This window comes from Bidens hawaiensis, unplaced genomic scaffold (assembly GCF_021521415.1).
Source record: "Bidens hawaiensis isolate Kalapana, Puna unplaced genomic scaffold, B.hawaiensis_p1.1 tig00029286_1, whole genome shotgun sequence".
NCBI classification, from domain to species: Eukaryota; Viridiplantae; Streptophyta; class Magnoliopsida; order Asterales; family Asteraceae; genus Bidens; species Bidens hawaiensis.
Window position 1 is genome coordinate 78,390 of NW_027494825.1, and position 19,835 is coordinate 98,224.

General features: G+C 35.6%; 2 protein-coding genes and 5 non-coding genes across 7 annotated transcripts; 1 reads left to right on the top strand and 6 right to left on the bottom strand.

Annotated features, from left to right (window-relative positions):
• Positions 1-1,210: 1,210 nt before the first annotated feature.
• On the top strand, positions 1,211-4,764 carry LOC143578520 (protein trichome birefringence-like 8). Its single transcript, XM_077062082.1, has 4 exons — positions 1,211-1,613; positions 2,642-3,031; positions 3,408-3,566; positions 4,343-4,764. Exons 1-4 carry the CDS (start codon positions 1,249-1,251, stop codon positions 4,668-4,670), a joined length of 1,242 nt encoding a protein of 413 aa, XP_076918197.1. The 5' UTR covers positions 1,211-1,248; the 3' UTR covers positions 4,671-4,764.
• Positions 4,765-5,454: 690 nt separating this feature from the next.
• LOC143578527 (U1 spliceosomal RNA) lies at positions 5,455-5,614 on the bottom strand. Its single transcript, XR_013143287.1, has one exon. It is a non-coding gene; the product is annotated as a U1 spliceosomal RNA (small nuclear RNA).
• Positions 5,615-7,190: 1,576 nt separating this feature from the next.
• LOC143578531 (U1 spliceosomal RNA) lies at positions 7,191-7,351 on the bottom strand. Its single transcript, XR_013143290.1, has one exon. It is a non-coding gene; the product is annotated as a U1 spliceosomal RNA (small nuclear RNA).
• Positions 7,352-8,824: 1,473 nt separating this feature from the next.
• LOC143578532 (U1 spliceosomal RNA) lies at positions 8,825-8,985 on the bottom strand. Its single transcript, XR_013143291.1, has one exon. It is a non-coding gene; the product is annotated as a U1 spliceosomal RNA (small nuclear RNA).
• Positions 8,986-10,355: 1,370 nt separating this feature from the next.
• Positions 10,356-10,515, bottom strand: LOC143578530 (U1 spliceosomal RNA). Its single transcript, XR_013143289.1, has one exon. It is a non-coding gene; the product is annotated as a U1 spliceosomal RNA (small nuclear RNA).
• A 966-nt stretch (positions 10,516-11,481) lies between these two features.
• LOC143578521 (small RNA-binding protein 11, chloroplastic-like) lies at positions 11,482-13,327 on the bottom strand. Its single transcript, XM_077062083.1, has 4 exons — positions 13,182-13,327; positions 12,512-12,580; positions 12,329-12,435; positions 11,482-12,206 (listed from the first exon to the last, which is right to left on the bottom strand). The coding sequence occupies exons 1-4, from the start codon at positions 13,318-13,320 to the stop codon at positions 12,093-12,095; spliced, it is 429 nt and encodes a 142-aa protein (XP_076918198.1). The 5' UTR covers positions 13,321-13,327; the 3' UTR covers positions 11,482-12,092.
• Positions 13,328-18,171: 4,844 nt separating this feature from the next.
• Positions 18,172-18,332, bottom strand: LOC143578533 (U1 spliceosomal RNA). Its single transcript, XR_013143292.1, has one exon. It is a non-coding gene; the product is annotated as a U1 spliceosomal RNA (small nuclear RNA).
• Positions 18,333-19,835: the final 1,503 nt, after the last annotated feature.

A 19,835-nucleotide genomic window follows, 5' to 3' on the forward strand; every position in this document is an offset into this window, starting at 1 on the left:
ATTTATTCGTACGGTTAACGTTGTATTTTAGTTAGCTTGTCAGTTTGCTATTGTATGTTTGGGGCAAGACAATGTAAACAAAAGCCCATTTTGACCGATCAATAAAATTGTGCATGATATGCTCTCACCTATATAAGGTGGAGTGTACTCATGCACAAACCAACTTTTTGAAAATCTTATCCATTCATCAACTCTCCTCTCCTCTCCCTCTCTAACTCTCCATTTCGAGTAATAAAAAACCCAAACAAGATCTAAGATGTCAATTCCTCGACTAGTGATTTTCGCTAGCTAGTGTTGAGATTGATCCAAAGATACTAGTTGTTTGTTGTTTCATCTGTCCATAGGACCTACAATAATCTATTAGGCATATAACTTTATTCTTTAGGTGAATGTGACAACATTTGTATAATTAAACCAAATGTACCATTATAAATAAACTTTTTTTATTTATAAATACATGTTTTACGATGAATCTTGGGGAAGAAATTTTCACTGCTGTATTATAATTTCATAAACTATATATTTTGGTATCTATTATATTGGTTGGAGTGACTTAATGTATAATAATCGCTTATCCTACATTACATACACGAATTACGCTCAAGGTTAAATCCAATTACGCTCAAGGTTAAATCCAATTACGCTCAAATCAAATATGACGCTCAAATAATTCGTTTTTCATTAAGAACATGTAAAAAAATTGAACGATTGAAGATCCATATATGTTTGTTTGGATTAACTGGTGGTTAGTTGGATATAGATTGACGATTCAGTATCATGTGATGTGATTTCATTGACCATTTTTAAAAATCTTGTATGTAATGTATAATAAGACATTATTGTATTAAATAGTTTACCTATATTGGTTTTGATATGTTAGGCGTAATATATCTTTCCCTTTTAAGATATCTTTGATACATAAGTAACAAAATTATTAAAGCACTCTAATTCCATTTATATGAACATCTCTTAAAAGGAATTGTAATCAAAGAAAAACTTTTTAACTATGAACAAAATTTCATATTCTTGAGTAATTTACGGTTGTGATATAACTCATAGGAGTCAAATATTAAAAGATTTGAGCTTTTAAAAATTCATAAAGAATTTAAATATAAATTTAAAAATATTAAACAATACAAAATCAAAATCCAAATCTTTGACTTTTAGTTTTCTCTACTATAATTGCCAGCTTTCCTACATATAAAAAAAAACCTAAATTTTCCTCATTCAACCAATCCTCCTCATCTAATGGATCTTCATCATGAGACTCAACCCCACAAACCACACCACTCTTTCATCCTACCATTAAACAAAAACGATTTCACCTATGCACTCATCTTCTTCATCTCTATTCTAATAACCTCCATTGTTGTATGCAACTTTGTATCCCCATTCTACCCTCACATTCTTCCCTTCAACTTCTCCAAAACCCTATCAAACACCAGCTGTGATTATTCATATGGGAAATGGGTTTGGGACGAAACTTACACGACCCGAAAGTACGATGAAGATTGCCCGTTTCTTGATCCGGGTTTCCGGTGCCGCCGTAACGGGCGACCGGATTCGGGGTATGTTAAGTGGCGGTGGCAGCCTCATGGGTGTGATTTACCAAGGTATGGGTTCAGTTCTAGTTTTCTATTGGTGGATATTGTTAAATAATTTTGTGTGCATTATTAAACTGCATGCATGGGTTTTCTTTTATTGTTTTTTGGAATTTTATTGGTTTAAAATATGAATTTCGAGGTAGCTATTGATAAATTCTAGGGTTGAAGATTTAGTGCTCATAATAAGTAAGATGAGTGCATTGCTTGTTGTTCACATGATTTTTTTTGTTTGTACCTTTTTATATAGTGTATTATACTATATTATATATTATTATAATTAGTAGCAGTGTAGCATCCTTAATTTTAGCTTTGTGAATCTCGAGTTAATCAAACCAGTGAGTGTCACCTTCATCAAATGGTTTGAATAAACTAAACTGGACTTTATTTAACTGTTCATAAGCATATCAGTTTAAATTTCTTTAACCATTAAGCCAATAAACTAAACTCATGAATGTTGAAAAACTAGTTAAAAATAAATTTATCGAATTTTATGTATTTTAACAATTATGTAAACCCTGATTCTCTATAAATCTAAAAACTTTCATGACGGTTTTTACCTACGGAATACCGACAGGATCAGAGGAAATACTAGTTAATCATTGTGATATAACTATATAAGTCATTTTTTCTAGCAGTGAAGTGAAAGTAAATTAATCTTATCAGTTAAAAGAACTGTTTTAGTGCCTATCAATTTGTTTTCTCTGTAATATATTTTCCAATTCTAATTGTTCATTTCTTTTTAAAGACTTTTGCATAATTTGCATCTCTAATTTGTGCCATTTAACATTCTATTTTGAGTGTTAATCACATGTATAAAATAATAAGACTGTAACATAATTGTACTCTAAACATGAGACAACCATATAGGCCCTTTTCAACAAAATAATTGAAGCTAGCTTAATGCTTTCATACAAAAGTCATGTCTACAAGTAATGCTATATAGTATTCAAATCTTGCATTTTGAATTTGAATAAATCAATTTGATAAGCAATATACAAAAACCCAAAATTGTAACCAAATGCAATATGTAATAACAGATTCAATGCGCGAGATTTTCTCGAAAGAAGCAGAAACGGACGTATAGTATTCGCGGGGGATTCCATAGGAAGAAACCAATGGGAATCCCTACTATGCATGCTTTCACAAGGAGTCTCAAATACATCAACAATATATGAAGAACATGGAAACCCCATAACCAAACACAAAGGTTTCCTTTCAATCATGTTTCATGACTACAATCTGACCATCCAGTACTACCGAGTGCCTTTTCTCGTGGTCATCGATGACCCACCGGAAAATTCTCCTAAAGAAGTCCAACGAGCCGTTAGGGTTGATAAACTCCACCGGTTCTCTTTGAAATGGGCTGGAGCCGATGTTCTTGTCTTTAGTGCCGGTCATTGGTGGAACCAAGACAAAACCATAAAGATGTAAGTGTTCTATAACTGTAATAGGGTGCGGGTCAACTGACCCACAACTATTTTTTTATGTAATGTATATTACGGTTTTCTGATAGACCCCCCGAGATTTTTTAACTACCATATCAATCTATACATGTTACATTTGTAAAACAAATTAGTGAAAAACAAAAAAAATTGATTATCGGTTAAGTAATTCAGCTATTCGTTTAAATGGTTATTGAACATTGCAACTTATTGTTATTTATGTGACCCAAATCGAAAATTTGGGCATCGAGTTATGAGATATAATTCATAAAATTTCTTAAGCCCAAAAGTTTATATAATTTCATGTTGATTAATTATATTTGTTTTTTATAGGATGTTGGTGTTTGTTTTTGTTCTTTAGGGGATGGTATTTCCAGGAAGAAGGTACATTGAACATGAAAATGGATGTCATGGAGGCATTTGGGAAGTCTCTTCAAACACTAAAGTCATGGGCTTACAACAGTTGTGATCCCCAAAAGACCCATATCTTTTTTCGAAGCTTTTCGCCCGTACATTACAGGCAAGTAAACGTTTTTACAAGCTTTCAACTCACTTATATGATACAGGTACATGTGTGTTTTGTTTGTAGTTTAAGTACATAAAAGTAGTTAGAAGTTAAACTAACTAGCTAATCTGAACTTATGAAATTCAAAAGATTGACATAGGTGTTGATGCCATAGAGGGGTGGTCGGACTCAAACCGAACCAAAGCTTAAATTTTGGTTTTTTGGTTTTACATATGGATTTGGCTCGGATATTGGTCAGTTTTACAGTTAGGCTTGAATAGTTTGGCTCCGAAAAAATTGTTAAAAAATAGTAAACTTGGGCTCCAAACTTTTGAATAAAAGTATTTGTTGATTATATATTAATAGGTTTGGGTCAAAAACTTGCCCCGAAATAGTGAGTTTTGCCATAAATCCAATAACAAACATTCAAACAAGTTTGGTGCTGTTTTGATGCGTTTCTGTTCAGTTTTTATGCGGGTCATTCGGGGACAAGGTATTACTAAAACTGAACCTTAGTTTTCAGTTTAACAAATATGAAAACAAAATCGAACCGCTGATTATTAGTTTGAGTCTGGTATTTAGGTTCAATTTTGTTGGATTTTTCAGTTTCAGATCGGTTAATTGGTTTTATTCTCACCCTAGTTTATCGATCGGTCTAATCCAACCTTGATTGTTTTGACCAATCATACAACCCATCTCTGTGTGTGACCTCTAACCTAATTTCTGGAACTTTCAGCCTAAATTCGTTCAAATAACATAGAAATAATGAATGAAACATGTTACGTGTGCAGGGGCGGAGAATGGAACACGGGCGGTCAATGTGATCGGAGTAAGGAACCAGAAACAAGCTACATTAATCCAGGAAGCGAACCCTTGAACAATAAGATAATAATGAATGTAGTCAAAGAGATGGAAGCCACAAAACGAAAAGTCAAATTCTTGAACATTTCGTATTTAACAACAATGAGGAAAGATGGTCATCCTTCAAGATATCGTGAGCCAGGTACTCGACAACCGTGTCCACAAGATTGTAGCCACTGGTGCCTACCGGGTGTCCCCGACACTTGGAATGAACTTCTTTATGCACAACTTTTGTCCACAGGATTTAGAGTCAAGTGATCAAGTGGTGCACCGATTAGAAGTTTGTACTATGTTGGCTCATAATTGGGCTAGTATTTAATCGGCACATGAACTGAGGTTGACTTAGATGGATCGAGTATGCACCCATGACGGTTCATGTTGGTTCTTTTGTCGAAAGAAATGGGTTCAAACCATAGATGACAGACATCAAACCAAATGTTTATTGTTCCTGCATAGTTTAGCCATGAGGAACTTCAAAATTATAGGAAACAGAAACTCGCTGATTTATTTACATGTTATCGCATGATTAATTTATGTAGTACTTTTTTTATATAAATGGTTTTGGTTCTAACTGTTGTATCTTGATTTCCAATGAATGTAACACAAGACTTTTTGATCTCTTACAAACTGTTTAGTTCATACTTCATAGTACTAGCCAACTGAACCCTTAAAGTTGACTTTCGTTATTGAGATGGTGTCTAGCCACAGCAGTTAAGAGCTAAGTTAGCTCACTTTAAGAGTTGGTTAGGTGTGTTTCATAAACCGTCTCGAACTCTTTTAGATTATACGATTTGGTTATAAACCCTAAAAAAGCCAATGCATAGGTCATAGCCGGTCTCTTACGTACCAATCTAGTCAAACCAGATTGGCTTGCTATTTTTTAAAAACCAAGTGAATGTGCTTATAACCCCCCTTTAAATTAAAATACAATCTAAAAAAGTAGCATTTACCAGGCATTGATGAGCCGAACAGATTACTCTCAAGTATCATGCAGGTCATCGATGAGCCGAACAGATATCAAAAATTTACACACAAGTATTGTGCAGGGGCTGCGCGAACACAAGCCCCTACTGCCACAAATTATGATGTAGACTCGATCACTTGGACCGATCTTAGGTAGCACCCCTCCTAAGTGCAATGGAGGTCACTAACCTAGGCCATGGACCTTCTTGATCCCCCATAGACCCCATCCAGGTAAGTGATTAATCCAGTTCAATCTTTTATCTTTTATCCACCAAACTATCCCTTTAGTTTTCTTCTCCATGTCGATGTGGGATGACTTAAGAGTTCTCATATGCTTTTCTGGGAGTTCTAGTATATACACTTTCTGATGTACATTTGAGTTTAAATTTTAAGTTGGTAAATTCTTAATGAATCCAACTTGAGACAACGAAATATGTTCATATTGGATAGCAATATAATGGATTGATAAACACAAACAACTTGAATCCACCTGAACAACTGCTGTAATTACATCATGACTATCCAATTGTGTTCGAGAAAGGAGTATGTTAAGTCAGTTTGTCGAGGAATTAAAACAAGACTGGTAATGCCGAGACTAATTAATTACATCAAAAGTTGTCTACAAATACTGGTGATATTGATGTTGCATCTTGATTCACATACAAATGTACCCATTAGTAAACACGCCAGATTTAGTTCATTTGCGGGTTTTTTTTCAAATACGTCTTATCAAGACATTTTGAGTATCTGATTACTAGTCAAACGTGTAATCAAGAAGCACGAATTATAATACTTGTGTAATTTTCGAGTTAAGGCTTTATTCACGAGATATGTTTCCAATTGCCAGGATTTCTTCTTGTTTAGTTATCAAACGAGACAAGCATGTATATTGTCGATCAGTCCAGTTTGATTTCTGTGAATCATTTCCAACAAGCAAATTCTATAAGTTTTCAAACTTAATATGATACTTCAGTTACATACATGAATACAGTCAATTTATCTGCAATGAAGGTGTCTTAGCTGAACAGTAACTAGTATTGAGCTACAATGTACAACCATTTTTAAGGTGTGCAAATTTAGGGTTATTAGAGCTAGAAGTTTTTGACTTAACATCAAGATACAAGACACAAAATAAGCCTTGAAGTTGGGCTAAATTGTGTATACAAAAATAAATAAATAAATAAATCCTTCTTAAGCCTAAAGGTGCCCCTACCCCCAAGGCCAATTGCCAAAAACAAACCTTAAACAATGAGATGAATATTGTAGTCAAGAGATGAAACTTGCAAAATACTAAGTTAAGTTTTTTAACATAATCAATGAGAAAAGATGTCAAGCCTTCAACACACATGATGAACCGGGTATTTTAACGACTCTACAAGGTTGTTATCATTGGCATGAGATCCTCTATTCTCAACTTTTGTTCGGCAACTGATCAATGAGAAGTGTGGTTTGAAGTTTCTTCTACTCTACTGAATCAAAACTCCGTGGATCACCCTTTTGACTTTTTAGTATTAGAAACCATCTCATCAGTGCTAGTTAGCTCACATATATTTATGAACTACGCAATTGTCACTTGATATCGTCCATTATGACCACTAATAATTTCGGTAGCCACAAAACCTTGAATTTTGCTTCAAATACTTGAGGCTGGCAATCTCGCCATTTAAAAACACATGTATAGTAAGTGCCCACATCCTAAAGAGATATAGTGATGTCTAGGAGGCTTGTTAGAGAATCAATAGACATAGAAGCTATACAGTTATATCAAGGGTACTCTAAAGTCTAAACACAAGATCACTTTTTACTAACTATTGTGCGGAGGCTGCGCGAACGCAAGCCCCCACTGCCACAAATTATGATGTAGACTCGACCACTTGGACCGATCTTAGGGTAGCACCCCTCCAAAGTGCAATGGAGGTCACTAACCTAGGCCATGGACCTTCTTGATCGCCCATTGACCCCATCCAGGTAAGTGAGTTTCAATGTTTCCTCTTCCACCTTTTTTATTCACTCTTTCATCCCTTTATCTTTCTTCTATTTGCTGATGTGGGATGGCTATTAAACGCTCTTTTCACTACACAATCTTACGTATCCTTCTAGTTCCGGCTCTTTGTACTGTCGGTCACGCATTAAGTTTACAAGGTTTAATTGAATAACTGTTTTTTTTATAAAAATTAAAAAAAAAAAAAAGAAAAAACAAACCATCACAGTACCGCCACGCCCCACTAAAATTTCATCACTAGTGATGGAAAGTGGTGGGGTGAGGTGGCACACCGCCATTGGGTGTTTGCAAGTGATGGGTTTTGGACCACCCCACCCCCCTTAGTGCTAGTTAATCGACAAATAGAGGTGTAGGGTTATGACTAGCTATCCTATACAAAGACATGAATTAGGCAATCTAACCATTTAAACACCAGGGCCACCTCTGAGAATTTAAACCCTATAATTTACACTCACAATCTCACCCTATAATTTGCGAACCCCCCTCACATAATATTAGGGGATAGGATGAGAATGCTCTAAGGAGTGTGCATGAAAGGATTGTCGAGAATATGGTGACATTTTTTTAATTTAACGCTTCAAAATATGAGATTTTGGTGACTTTTCCAAAACAAAAATGCACCCGTTACTAAACGTATGGTGCATAGGCATATTTGATAAGGTCATTCAGTTCACTATGATCTTGCACGTGTGGTTTTAATAAGGAACATAAGTTTGGGAATGGTTCAGTCTTATCAGTTCAGGTTCATAGAATAACCGAATCATATTCAAAAGTTTTGGGTATTGAAGAACTCAGTTTGATTAATTTCGAAAATGATCATCGGTTAAATATACAAACTTGTTCACCTAAGTCATTGACCACTGAGTTTCATTTTGAGGGATTGCCTTGATTGAAAATAGATTTGGGTAAATAACATTTTCAGCAAATTAATATATATTTTGGCATGATATTCTTGGTTTTTGACAGATTCCCTGCTTTAAAATATCAGGTGCAACTCATCACTTCAAGATAGTAAACCAGATCGGTTCGATAAACTCAGTTTAATGGATCTTTATAACCAAACCCGAACCAAAAAGATAGTTATCAAAAAGTTTCAAACCGAATAATCAGTTATCATGTTCTTTCTTTGGTCAGTTATTGAATGGGCAATGACATCAATTAATTGGGTGAAATAAATTCAACATCAAAACCAGTATGTACAAGCAGTCCTTTGTTGTATATATAGCAAATAGATCATAAACCAGTGGTCACCACTTTCGCCTAATATGAGTAGCAGCCAAACAATAGAACAGATGACCATAGCAATAAGGGTGAGTCTGTAAGAGTCCCACAAACTAAATAGTCGAGTAAAGCTAAAAATGGCATGAAAAATAAGTAAACTACTGATTCTAGATTAGCATAGTTGAGCTTCAAAACTGAAGCATAAAAGTTTACACTCAAGTATTGTGCGGAGGCTGCGCGAACGCAAGCCCCCACTGCCACAAATTATGATGTAGACTCGATCACTTGGACCGATCTTAGGGTAGCGCTCCTCCAAAGTGCAATGGAGGTCACTAACCTAGGCTATGGACCTTCTTGATCGCCCATTGACCCCATCCAGGTAAGTGATTTGCACATTTCCCTGTTTCACCTTTTATTCGTTCTCCTCATGTTTTCATGTTATCTATCTACCGATGTGGGATCGTTTAAATTGCTCATTTTACCCGACAGATTTCACCAACTTTTTTCCTACTTCTTTTCTTTTATAATCTCATTAAGTTTACCATTTTCTAGTTGAAGAACTATTTCTTTATCCAAATCAGATGTGACTCATAACAAAGATAAATGGTGCACTAGATAAAAGCAAAATTGAGTTGGTCGTAGAATGCTTATTAGTCTCTTCATTCGAATATGAGCGTATAGTGGCCAATGGTGGTAAATAGAATTAGGAAGAGAATTTGACCATGGAGTTCTCTAAGACAGTTGTGTTATTAATGTTATAATGTGCATTGATGAAATAAGAAGCACCACTCTATTCATGTTAAAATGAAATGTTAAAATTTCAAACATGACGTGTCTAAAATAGATAAAAGCATACGTCGAGTCTTCAAGACGCCAGGTTGTCTACTGTCGGCACCACAAGGTTGTATGCACTTGTCCGATGCCAATAACAATATAAATGAACTTCTCTACTCTCAACTTCCGTCCAAAATTTATGAGCGAAGCGATCAAGAGATATTGGTTAGAATTTTCTACTATGAGGGCCAGTAGTTAAGTATCATAGTTTATGGGTTTGTGTTCTTGTAGATTAGTAGAACAAGAGATGCTTAAAATAAAAGCAATGAAAAATCAATCGTCGGGTTTTAATCTCACACCTACGCAGAGTGTAAATTTCTTTTTAAGTGGTTTAAAAACTCAAAACTTGTCTCTTCAGATCATGGCAACAGATGAACACATCAAAATATTGTTGGTTGAACACATCAGCAGGCTATATATGAGTTGCGCTAGTTAACGAGGCTTCCACTACCACAATTTTTAATGTTGGGACGACCACTTGAACCGACCTTAAAGTAGCAGCCCAAGTCCCAAGTGCAATGGAAGTCACTAAAAATGGGCATGGGTCTTCCTTGTTACACATTGTAATATTGTATGCTCTTAAATCTTAATTTCTCTCGCCTCTTAATTTAAAATCCCCCCCCCCCTCCCTTCCTCTATGTGTTACGGCTTAAAAATGGATATTCGATATATTTTTTATCCTATGTTTGACTCCGGCTTTAAGTTCATTGGGTATGAGTTTACCGTTGCATATCATAATCAAAATAATAACTTATTCTGTCAAGAACAGGTCAGACTCCCTAACTAACTATTATTCCATCAAGCCCAAACTGAGGAAATAGAAACTAGGGGCGAGCAATAAAACAGGGCAAAAGGACCAAAACAACGAATGAATGTGCTATCAGTTTTTCTTAATATATATTTGAAACTAAATTGACCAAAACCGGTATTAAACTAGCTTTTTAAGGCCACTGCCACAAATTATGATGTAGACACGATCACTTGGACCGATCTTAGGGTAGCACCCCTCAAAAATGCAATGGATGTCACTAACCTAGGCCATGGACCTTCTTGATCGCCCATTGGCACCATCTAGGTAAGTGATTAATCCAGTTCCATCTTTCATCTTTTATTCAGCCTCTACTTCTTTTTTCTTTGTCTACCGATGTGGGATGACTTCAAAATGCTCATTCCCCTAAACACATTTCACATGTCCTTTTTAGCTTTAGCTCTTTGCTTTCCTACCTAGTAATAAGAGTTTATTTTCTATTTGAAAAGCCATTCTACATCCAAATCAAATCGTTTTCTGGATTAGAGAAACATTTTGTAAGAATTCAGATATTTAAACGTTTCGTGTAAGACTTTGTCGGGAATAGGATGACATTTGTTAAGTAAATGCTTCAAGTATGATATTTCGCCTTCGATGATTTTTTTCAGAATAGGAATGCATCCATTACTAAAAGTGCGTTCATATTTGGTAACATCGATTTTGTTAAAACTATAATCTTCCATCAGTTGTGAAACTAGGACTTCTTTACTGTGTGCTTCTTGTGGTATTATTAAATTGAAAGTTGTGGAAACTAGAAAATGTTCCATTCACTTATCCACATGACAATAAATCAATGTAAGTTTGTGAACGGTTTAGTTCGTTTCAGTTCAGTTCTGTTTAATAAACAGGTACTAACATGTATCTAAAAGGTAAACAGGTATTATACCTGTTTAGACACGAAAATTAACAGGTAATTTCATGTCTACCTGTTTAGTACACGAAACCTGTTAAGGCATTACCTGTTACCTGTCAAAATCGTGTAGGTACGTGTCGTGTATTCGTGTCTCGTGTATAAATTGTCAGCCCTACTGTTTATAACTGAACCATAATCAAAACTTTTGGTTATCACCTTGTCAGAAAACTATCAGTTGGGTCAATTTCGGCTTTGGATTATCAGTCAAGTATTAACTCATTGACCACCGAATTTCATTTTAGAGGCAACAGATGCATGAGTTTTTGATTATGAACAGACATATAATACTGATTTGAATGTTTGATGTTTGGATAAACAACTCATCAAACCGAAATACATTTTTGCATGAACTTAAGACTTTGGAAAAAAAAAATCTTTCTGAAGAAACTATACCAGGTTCAATTCTTTACTTCAAAGAAGTATACCAGTTCGGCTCGGTTAATTCAGATATGCGGAAGTTTGTAACTAAAACCGAACCAAAAGACAGTTGTCAAAAAGTTTTAAACCGAGTCATCCTTTATCCGTGTTCTTCGCTTTTTCGGTTATTGAATGTGCACGATACATCAATTAACTGGGTTAGCTTAACTTCAATATCGAATACCCACTTTATATGATGCACTGATGCATGTATTCACAGCTAATATTATGCATGTATTCGCGACTATTAATGTTTCTTAAACTAATATCCACATTACACAAACGTTTAAATTCAAATTTTGAATGTTTAATAATCAAAACAAAGAAGCAAGAAGCATATTCCGCTATCAATAATATGTTGCAAACTAATATTGTAGCCCCGTTTGTCGCAACAAGTAGCAAACACACATAAGATCAGATCACCTCAGCAACAAGGGTAGTATCGTAATCTTAAAGCACTTGTAAATCCATGCTGTGAGTTCTTGTGATATTGACCCTATCTGCCAATAAACGTACAAGTGCTTACTGCTTCTCTATAGGTGGTTCAGGGGGTCCTCTAGCTATTGGCATACCAGTATTGTATTGTGCCCGACGCGGTTTTGCCAGTTCAACAGTAATAATGCGACCGTGCAGTGTCTGCAAGAAACCGTATGCATTTCAAAATCAGAATAGGCAGTGATTATGTTAATATAAGCTATAAAATGAAAAACGCGTAATAGTTATTTAATTAAAAAATATAAAGAATTTAGAATTAGAACCTTTCCATCCATTTCAGTGATAGCTTTCTCAGCTTCATCTGCAGATGCATAAGTAATAAACCCGAACCCTTTTGATCTGCTTGAAACTTTATCCATCATAACATTGGCTGCAAAATATTGTTTACTGTTATTCTACCGGTTTGATTAATAAAGGTTGTGAAAGAATACACTTAGGGTACGTACCTTCAACAACTTGACCATATTGAGCAAATGCATCTTGTAATGCTTTTTCTGTGGTATAGAAGGATAATCCTGCAAGTAAATACACGATGAGGAATAATATTCCTGATGAGTTTAGTCAAATGCAACTAGAATATGCTGCAATACTTCTAATAAGCAAGTGAACAAATACGCACAAAAGTCTTCTAACATATCAGATATAATATCATATACCAATTTATAACTTCAAAAACAAACCGAATAAACCAACCCAAAACCGATAAAACCAAACCGAAGCAAAACAACGATTTGCTTTTATGCTTAGTAAAAGCCGGACCGTAGGTTCAGTTTTGGTCTTGCATGTAATAAAAACCAAAAAACCGAACCATATATATATAGATATTTATTGTAAACTTTTTATTTCTTATTTTAAGTAATTTATAAGACTAAATGAATATGTAACTCAAATATTTTACCCAGAATGTTATAAAAATCAAATAGTTATAAAAAAATGAGTTAGGCCCAAATTCATTATGCTGCAAACACAATGGCAGAGTCTCTAATTATTATCTACTCATGACTATTCTCGATATTTAACCAGTAATAATCAAGTAAACTCTTAGATGAAGTTACAGAAGAGTTAATTAGTAAGATAATGATGTTAAAGCTAAATAAAATGATGAAAGAGACAAACCAGCAACATAAAGCCTAGAAGCAACGCCTCTACGTGAAATAAGAGAAGACGGAGGTCCAAAGGATTGATATCCTGTGTTTGATCGTGAAAAACTACTGGTGAAAATAGACTTTGATATCAGCCTTTTACATGCCGCCATAGCTGTGTGTGTTTAGGGCTTAAGAAACAAACAACAGGGGAACAAGGAGAGAATACAAGTAAAGTCCTTTTCTCTAACTTATATTCTTGCTCCAAACTTTAGACTCATTAGTGTTAACATTTATTTTCGTCTTTGTGTTTTGACCATTAGTCCCGAAACCTTTTGTTTTACATTCGGATGTTTTTGTAAATTTCGTTCAAAATTATTTTCTGATATGCTTGGGAGTATTGTAAGGCCCTGTTACCGGTAGCCCTACTTTAGCGTCGGACTTACTCATAAACACAGTTCTACAAATCAGAGTTTATTAAAACTTTCGCGGAATATAAAAATGTAACTGTTTATTACAAAACATTTAATCTTTTCTTTAAAACCATAACATAAATCATCACATTAAAACATCATTTCTTCCATCTTCAAATGCCAGCCGTTCGATCCATGCCATGTGCTAACCTCATGCTAGCTCTTTAATCATATTCACCTGCGTGCATACTAAAAGTCAGCTACGTTGAGTGAGTTCTAGTTAATCAGGCGACATACAATACGTACACATAAATTACATACATACAATCTTAACCTTGTATAATTATCCATAAGAGGACGTCACATAATATCTATTAAAAGAACTATTACTATTTCCCTACTATTTATATTCTCCATAGAAGGACACTCTATATGTATATTCTCCATAGAAAGAACATCCTATATACTTCCATAGAAGGAACACTATGCTTTCCATTAAAGGAACACTATGCTTTCCATCAAAGGAACACGGGGCTTTCCATTAAATGAACATTATGCTTTCCATTAAAGGAACACTATGTTTCCCATCAAAGGAACACGGGGCTTTCCATTAAAGGAACACTATGCTTTCCATTAAAGGAACACTCTGTATATTATCCGTATAGGGAACTCTGTATATAAGTTATCACTTAATATCCATATAAGGAGACAATCATAGCTATCCTTGGCAATACATGAAATATCCGAAGATCGTTCACGTATCGACAAGTAATCATCCCTGCATTTCATAAAATATCCATATCTTTATTTATAACCTAACGGTACATGTAGTATCCGAAGATCGTTCACGTACCGACAAGCAATCATTCATACCGTACACATATATCACATAGGGCATACACTTATCACTTAGGATAAGTGTATTAACTGATCACATCGAGTATGCACACAGCCCCGAAAACATAACAAGGAAATGGGGCTAGAAACTCATCTGATCTCAGCTACTTCTTCTGTTAACGGTTACTCCTTCTCGAGATGTGCGCGTCTAACTGTTTAATAATTGAATATCAAATACTACTCTAGCCACTCTCATTGCTACTTAATCAGTCTTATGCGTCTAAGCCGGTTTTACTTCATTGAATCATTACTGGTTAGTTAATCGTTACTCGTTAACCTTTTAAAGGTATCTTTCATAATTTATCAAAGTCCAAGGGCTAATATGTAATTAAATCATTCTTTTCTAAGTCCAGGGACCATTCTGTCATTCTATTAAGCTTCTAATTCGTTACTTTGGTTTTAGCGAATTGGACCTTCTAATTCGTTATCTCTGTTAACGGATGGTTTTAACGAATCAAGGGTAATTCATTACCCTTTTCCTTAACGAATCGGATAAAGAATCAAGCTAGTTCGTTAGGCTTCCTTATGCGAATCAGCTAAAGAATCACCCTCTGATTCGCTAAGCTCCCATAACGAACTAGCTAAAGAATCACCCTCTGATTCGCTAAGCTCCCATAACGAACTAGCTAAAGAATCACCCATAACGAATCACCAATAGTTCTTATCCAGACTTTGACTCAAGGGTCAAAGTCAAAATCGTCAAGAACACAGATTAGTCAACAGATCTTAGATCTGCAATTAAACATTCGTTTCTTAACCAAATCTCACGATTTTGGTATCAATGGAATCGTCTGACCAGCGCCTACAAACCCTAACCATCAAATCAGCCAAACTTTCGTGTTTTAAGGGTGCGATTTAGGCATAAGGGTTACGGGTTCGTTTATCAATCGATTAACCCATCAAATCTTATCCATTTTCAGTAAGTTTAGCTTTGTTGGATTCGTTTTTACCATACAAACACAGATCTATCATTTCTAGACTAATCCAAACCTAAACGAACAAGTTCTCAATATAAACGTACCGTAAACGAGTCGAACTACGAACACGAGCTGGTCTTTGATGTTGCTTTGGTTCGTCACGACGATCTAGCACCAACAAGCTCGAGTTCTCGCCTTTGGATCTTGGTTCGGATTGTAAGACGGTGTTGTGTGTGTTTTCTAAGGTGTAGGCTATGGTGTAGAGATTGATAATAATGGAAAGGATTAAGGTTTAAGGGGTATTTATACTCCCTTAAGCCCATGGACCTAAGGCCCATCTTTCCCTTTTGGTCCATAATTAAGTCCATCTAAAAGCCTACTTATCCTATCATATTTATTATTATTATTATTATTATCCGAACGAAAAATTGGGATGTTACAAGTATTGATTGTATGCATTGGGAATGGGAAAGTTGTCCAAATGCTTGGCACGGTCAATACATGCGAGGTGATCATGCACACCCGACAAGATTTATGGATTCAGCATGCCTTCTTTGGTGTTGCCGGTACAAATAATGATTTAACGGTCCTCCATCACTCAGGGTTTTACAATAACATACTAGAATGCACGATGCCGGATTCAAGTTTTTGTGTTTCAGGAATCGAATACAAGCACGGCTATTTTCTTGGTGACGCGATATATCCGCCGTGGTCCATGTTTGTGAAATCCTTCATGTGCCCACAAGATGAAAAACGAAAGAAAATTAAGGGAGCTCAAGAGGCGGCAAGAAAAGATGTTTCGGTGTCATAAAAAGAAAGTGGCACGTAGTGGCCAACCCGACACGAGCATGGACGCTAAAAAAATTTTAGACGGATGATGTATGCAATATGTATTCTACATAAAATGATTATTGAAGACGAGTGACGTGCGATTTGCGAGTACAACGAGGATGAAGGAAACGTCTAATATCAACCGGTTGACGAAACACAAAGAGAATATAATCGATTGGCTTTGGAAAATCAAGATACACATGCGTTACGTTCAGACTTAGTCGAACATATATGGTCTCTTCCGGACGATGAAGACTAGATATTTTTTTAATTATTTTTTTTAGTTTAAGTTTATTTGATAATGTTATGTGTAATGTTTTAAGTTTAAATTTAATTATTAATGTTTGAATATTATATATTTTAAAAATATAAAAAATGGATAATGGTGAAGAATAAGGGAGAGTGATATATTTTCTTGGTTGAAGGGTGTTGAATGGTGATAGAGAATGATGGGGGGGGGGGGGGAGTTGTCGTGGCGCTGATGTGACGAATGAAGAGAATGAGGGTGAGTGGTTTATACTCCTTAGCCTTATTATTGCTACTCATGTTGCCCACTAATTCCAATGTTGTTACTGCACCACCACACATACTATTATAAACTTAATCATCTCATCTCTTCATCACCCCACGACTGATCACAAAGGGAGATCTTGGGGAGGGGCAATGTGGACACTCAGCCGGGGCACCTTTTATTTTTTGGGGGCACAAAAGTTTTTTAAAAATTTCATCTATTATATATATATATAGATAGATAGATATCAGAACACATATAAGCCCACTGTCGTGATAAACTCATTCTAATACCATGATTTTGCTAATTGTATTTATATTTCTATAACATTAATCGTCGTTTAAAAAAACAGTTTACATTATTTAGTTCGTTAAGGCGTATTTTCACCAGCTCGGCCAGGGCACGACACCATCGAAGTCTACCATCGCATACGCTTCTCAAGTATAACTGTTCCCCAGCACCACATACACTTTTTCAAGTGGCAACGGTGATGGAGATTTCAGGGGACAAAGCGTCGATGGATGTTGGTGTTTTCCCATTGGATTTTGGTGAGTTACCAGCTTTGATCTCATTGGTAAGGTGGGATGATGTTGTTTATGAGAATCACGTCTCTCGTACCTTCAATATTTGCTCCCAATAGATGGCCCATCTAAGAACTCATGGCTTTGTTTTAGCTGCCCAGGTAGAGACTTTTCAGGAGGTCACCCATGGTTGCCCTAGTAAGGACATCCCAAGAGTTCATCCATCATAGTACTACTTCCAACTTAGCAAGCGTAAGTGTTGAGCTCTCTTCTCGTCCACTAACATTAAGCCCAAAATGCGTTGGTGATTTAAGATGTGGGGGCATGACTTCTGAACCAAGGATCTCTGTTGTTCATGGCCAATGTGGAATTTATCTAGGCTGTTCAATTGGTCTGTATTAATCTTCTTTGTAATTTTTGTTGTGTTACAATAGTGTTACCAATGTTTTTCCAAATTGAATCGGGTCCAGGTTATGTAAAATTTCGAGTAAGTTAAGAAGTTTGTTCTTAAAAGAAATAAACAGAGAAACCAAAAAGTGCTTAAAACAACGTCCGAGCCCCTAACTTTTGATTAGAGTGGAGACGAGGTTAACCCCTTCATGTGTTGTCTTTGATGACCACTAACGTAAGAGGCTGGTACTTTGAGTAAAAAAGGAGATTAAAAAAAAGCTCTAATAACCTTTGATTGAGGGAAAACGAGATTAAGCATCAATGTCGGAAAAGTCCATAGTCAAACCAATTTTGATAGTATAGTTAACAATTAACGGTTCACCAGATGTGGTAGTATTGTTAACAACTTAACATACAAAGTTATGCTGTAGCAAGCATCATTAACATACAAAGTTGAAAAAAAAAAGATGAGAAGCCAATTTCAATAAAACAAGTAGTCTTATTATGGGTTGTTCCTAACTCTCAACATTGACTAAAATATTGTGCAGAGGCTGCGCGAACGCAAGCCTCCACTGCCACAAATTATGATGTAGACTCGATCACTTGGACCGATCTTAGGGTAGCACCCCTCCTGTGTGCAATGGAGGCCACTAACCTAGGCCATGGACCATCTTGATCGCCCATTGACCCCATCCAGGTAAGTGAGTCATCCTGTTCCATCTTTCATCTTTTATGCTGCTTCTACTCCTTTTCTTTTCTCTTTATCGACCGATGTGGGATCACATTAAACGATACTTTCTTTTTAACTCTTGTAGACATTTGTGGAAAGTATGCGAACTTCCTTGCGCATCCACCTCTCAACTCCGACTACATAAACAGACTATCTAGAATGTTAAAAGGCATATGCCTTAATTAAAAAGAAGAAATAATAAAAACATATATATTTGTTCCAAAGTGACTATTTGAGAAGATTTTAAAGATGTTTATGCAGGATCGAATCACTAATAATGATTAATGACTAATGACAAGCATCCGATGTTAGTATCCAGAGATCGAATAGATGGATATTAAGGTATTAATACTAATCCTTATACTACTGTTACTTAGCGAAAAACAGATAACAACTGCTCCACTACTCTATTGCCTACAAATTTGCTTCAACTAAGGGGTGAGGCGGGAATTGAGTTAGCTTGAATTTGATCACTAATTGTTTCAGGTCTGACCCATATCCTTAGTGCGAAGATCACCCATAACCGGGTTTATATCATCAGCCCAAACATATTTGTATAATGTCTTCACCATGTCAATCAGTATATATCTTCTACTCGTAAAATATAGAGGTGACAATTATAGCAGGTGACTGCTAGAATTAATCGGTTGATGTCAATGGATGCGGCGGGTTAAAGACTTGATCGATTAAGTGATGGGTATTTGGGTCATTTTGTTTACTTAAGTAAGTTAGTTAATTTAGTTAATTAGTTTATTTTTATGTGGTTTACCTAGCTTGTGGGTTAAGGGATACATAGGCTTGCTATATATGTTAATCTTCTAATCATGGGCGGATCTAGCATAGATTAGCAAAGTACATTTTTAATGCAAAAAATAATCCTAGTTAGTAGGAATTTGAGTTTAATGAGTTGGTTAGGTTCTAGTTTTAGATTTAAAGTCATGTTCTACTTCTTTTAGTTAGTTCAAATTGTGTTTTCTTGTGTAACTTAGTTTCCCAACACCTTGTTTGTTCCAAAAGGCTAGCAACAACTTTCGCTTTTATCCTTTATTGTCTTGTGCACTTGAGTTATATTAATTTCTTTGTTTTGGGGCTGCCATTTTGATCAAGATCAAGTGATAACCATTAGTTACTTCAGCTGACTAATTTTCAAAATCGGGTCAACTCGTGACAATAACAAATTGAGGGTTGTACTAACCTAAAGTTTTTGTGAATGCCCCTAATTGTTTCCTTTTTATCAAAGTTCTAGCATACCCTATCTAAGCTTGTTACGGTTGATATTTCTAAGCCAACCCATAGCACAACTTTAATCTAGTTCAAGTAACCAACAGTTAACACAATGGAAATTATAAACCACCATGAAAACATTGTATTAACCCAACACAAAAATAGAAAATCAGAACTCTCACTATATGAACGGGGTTGTGTGCTAGAACATATTATGATGTAGGCTCGACCACTTTCACCAACTTTAGGGTAGC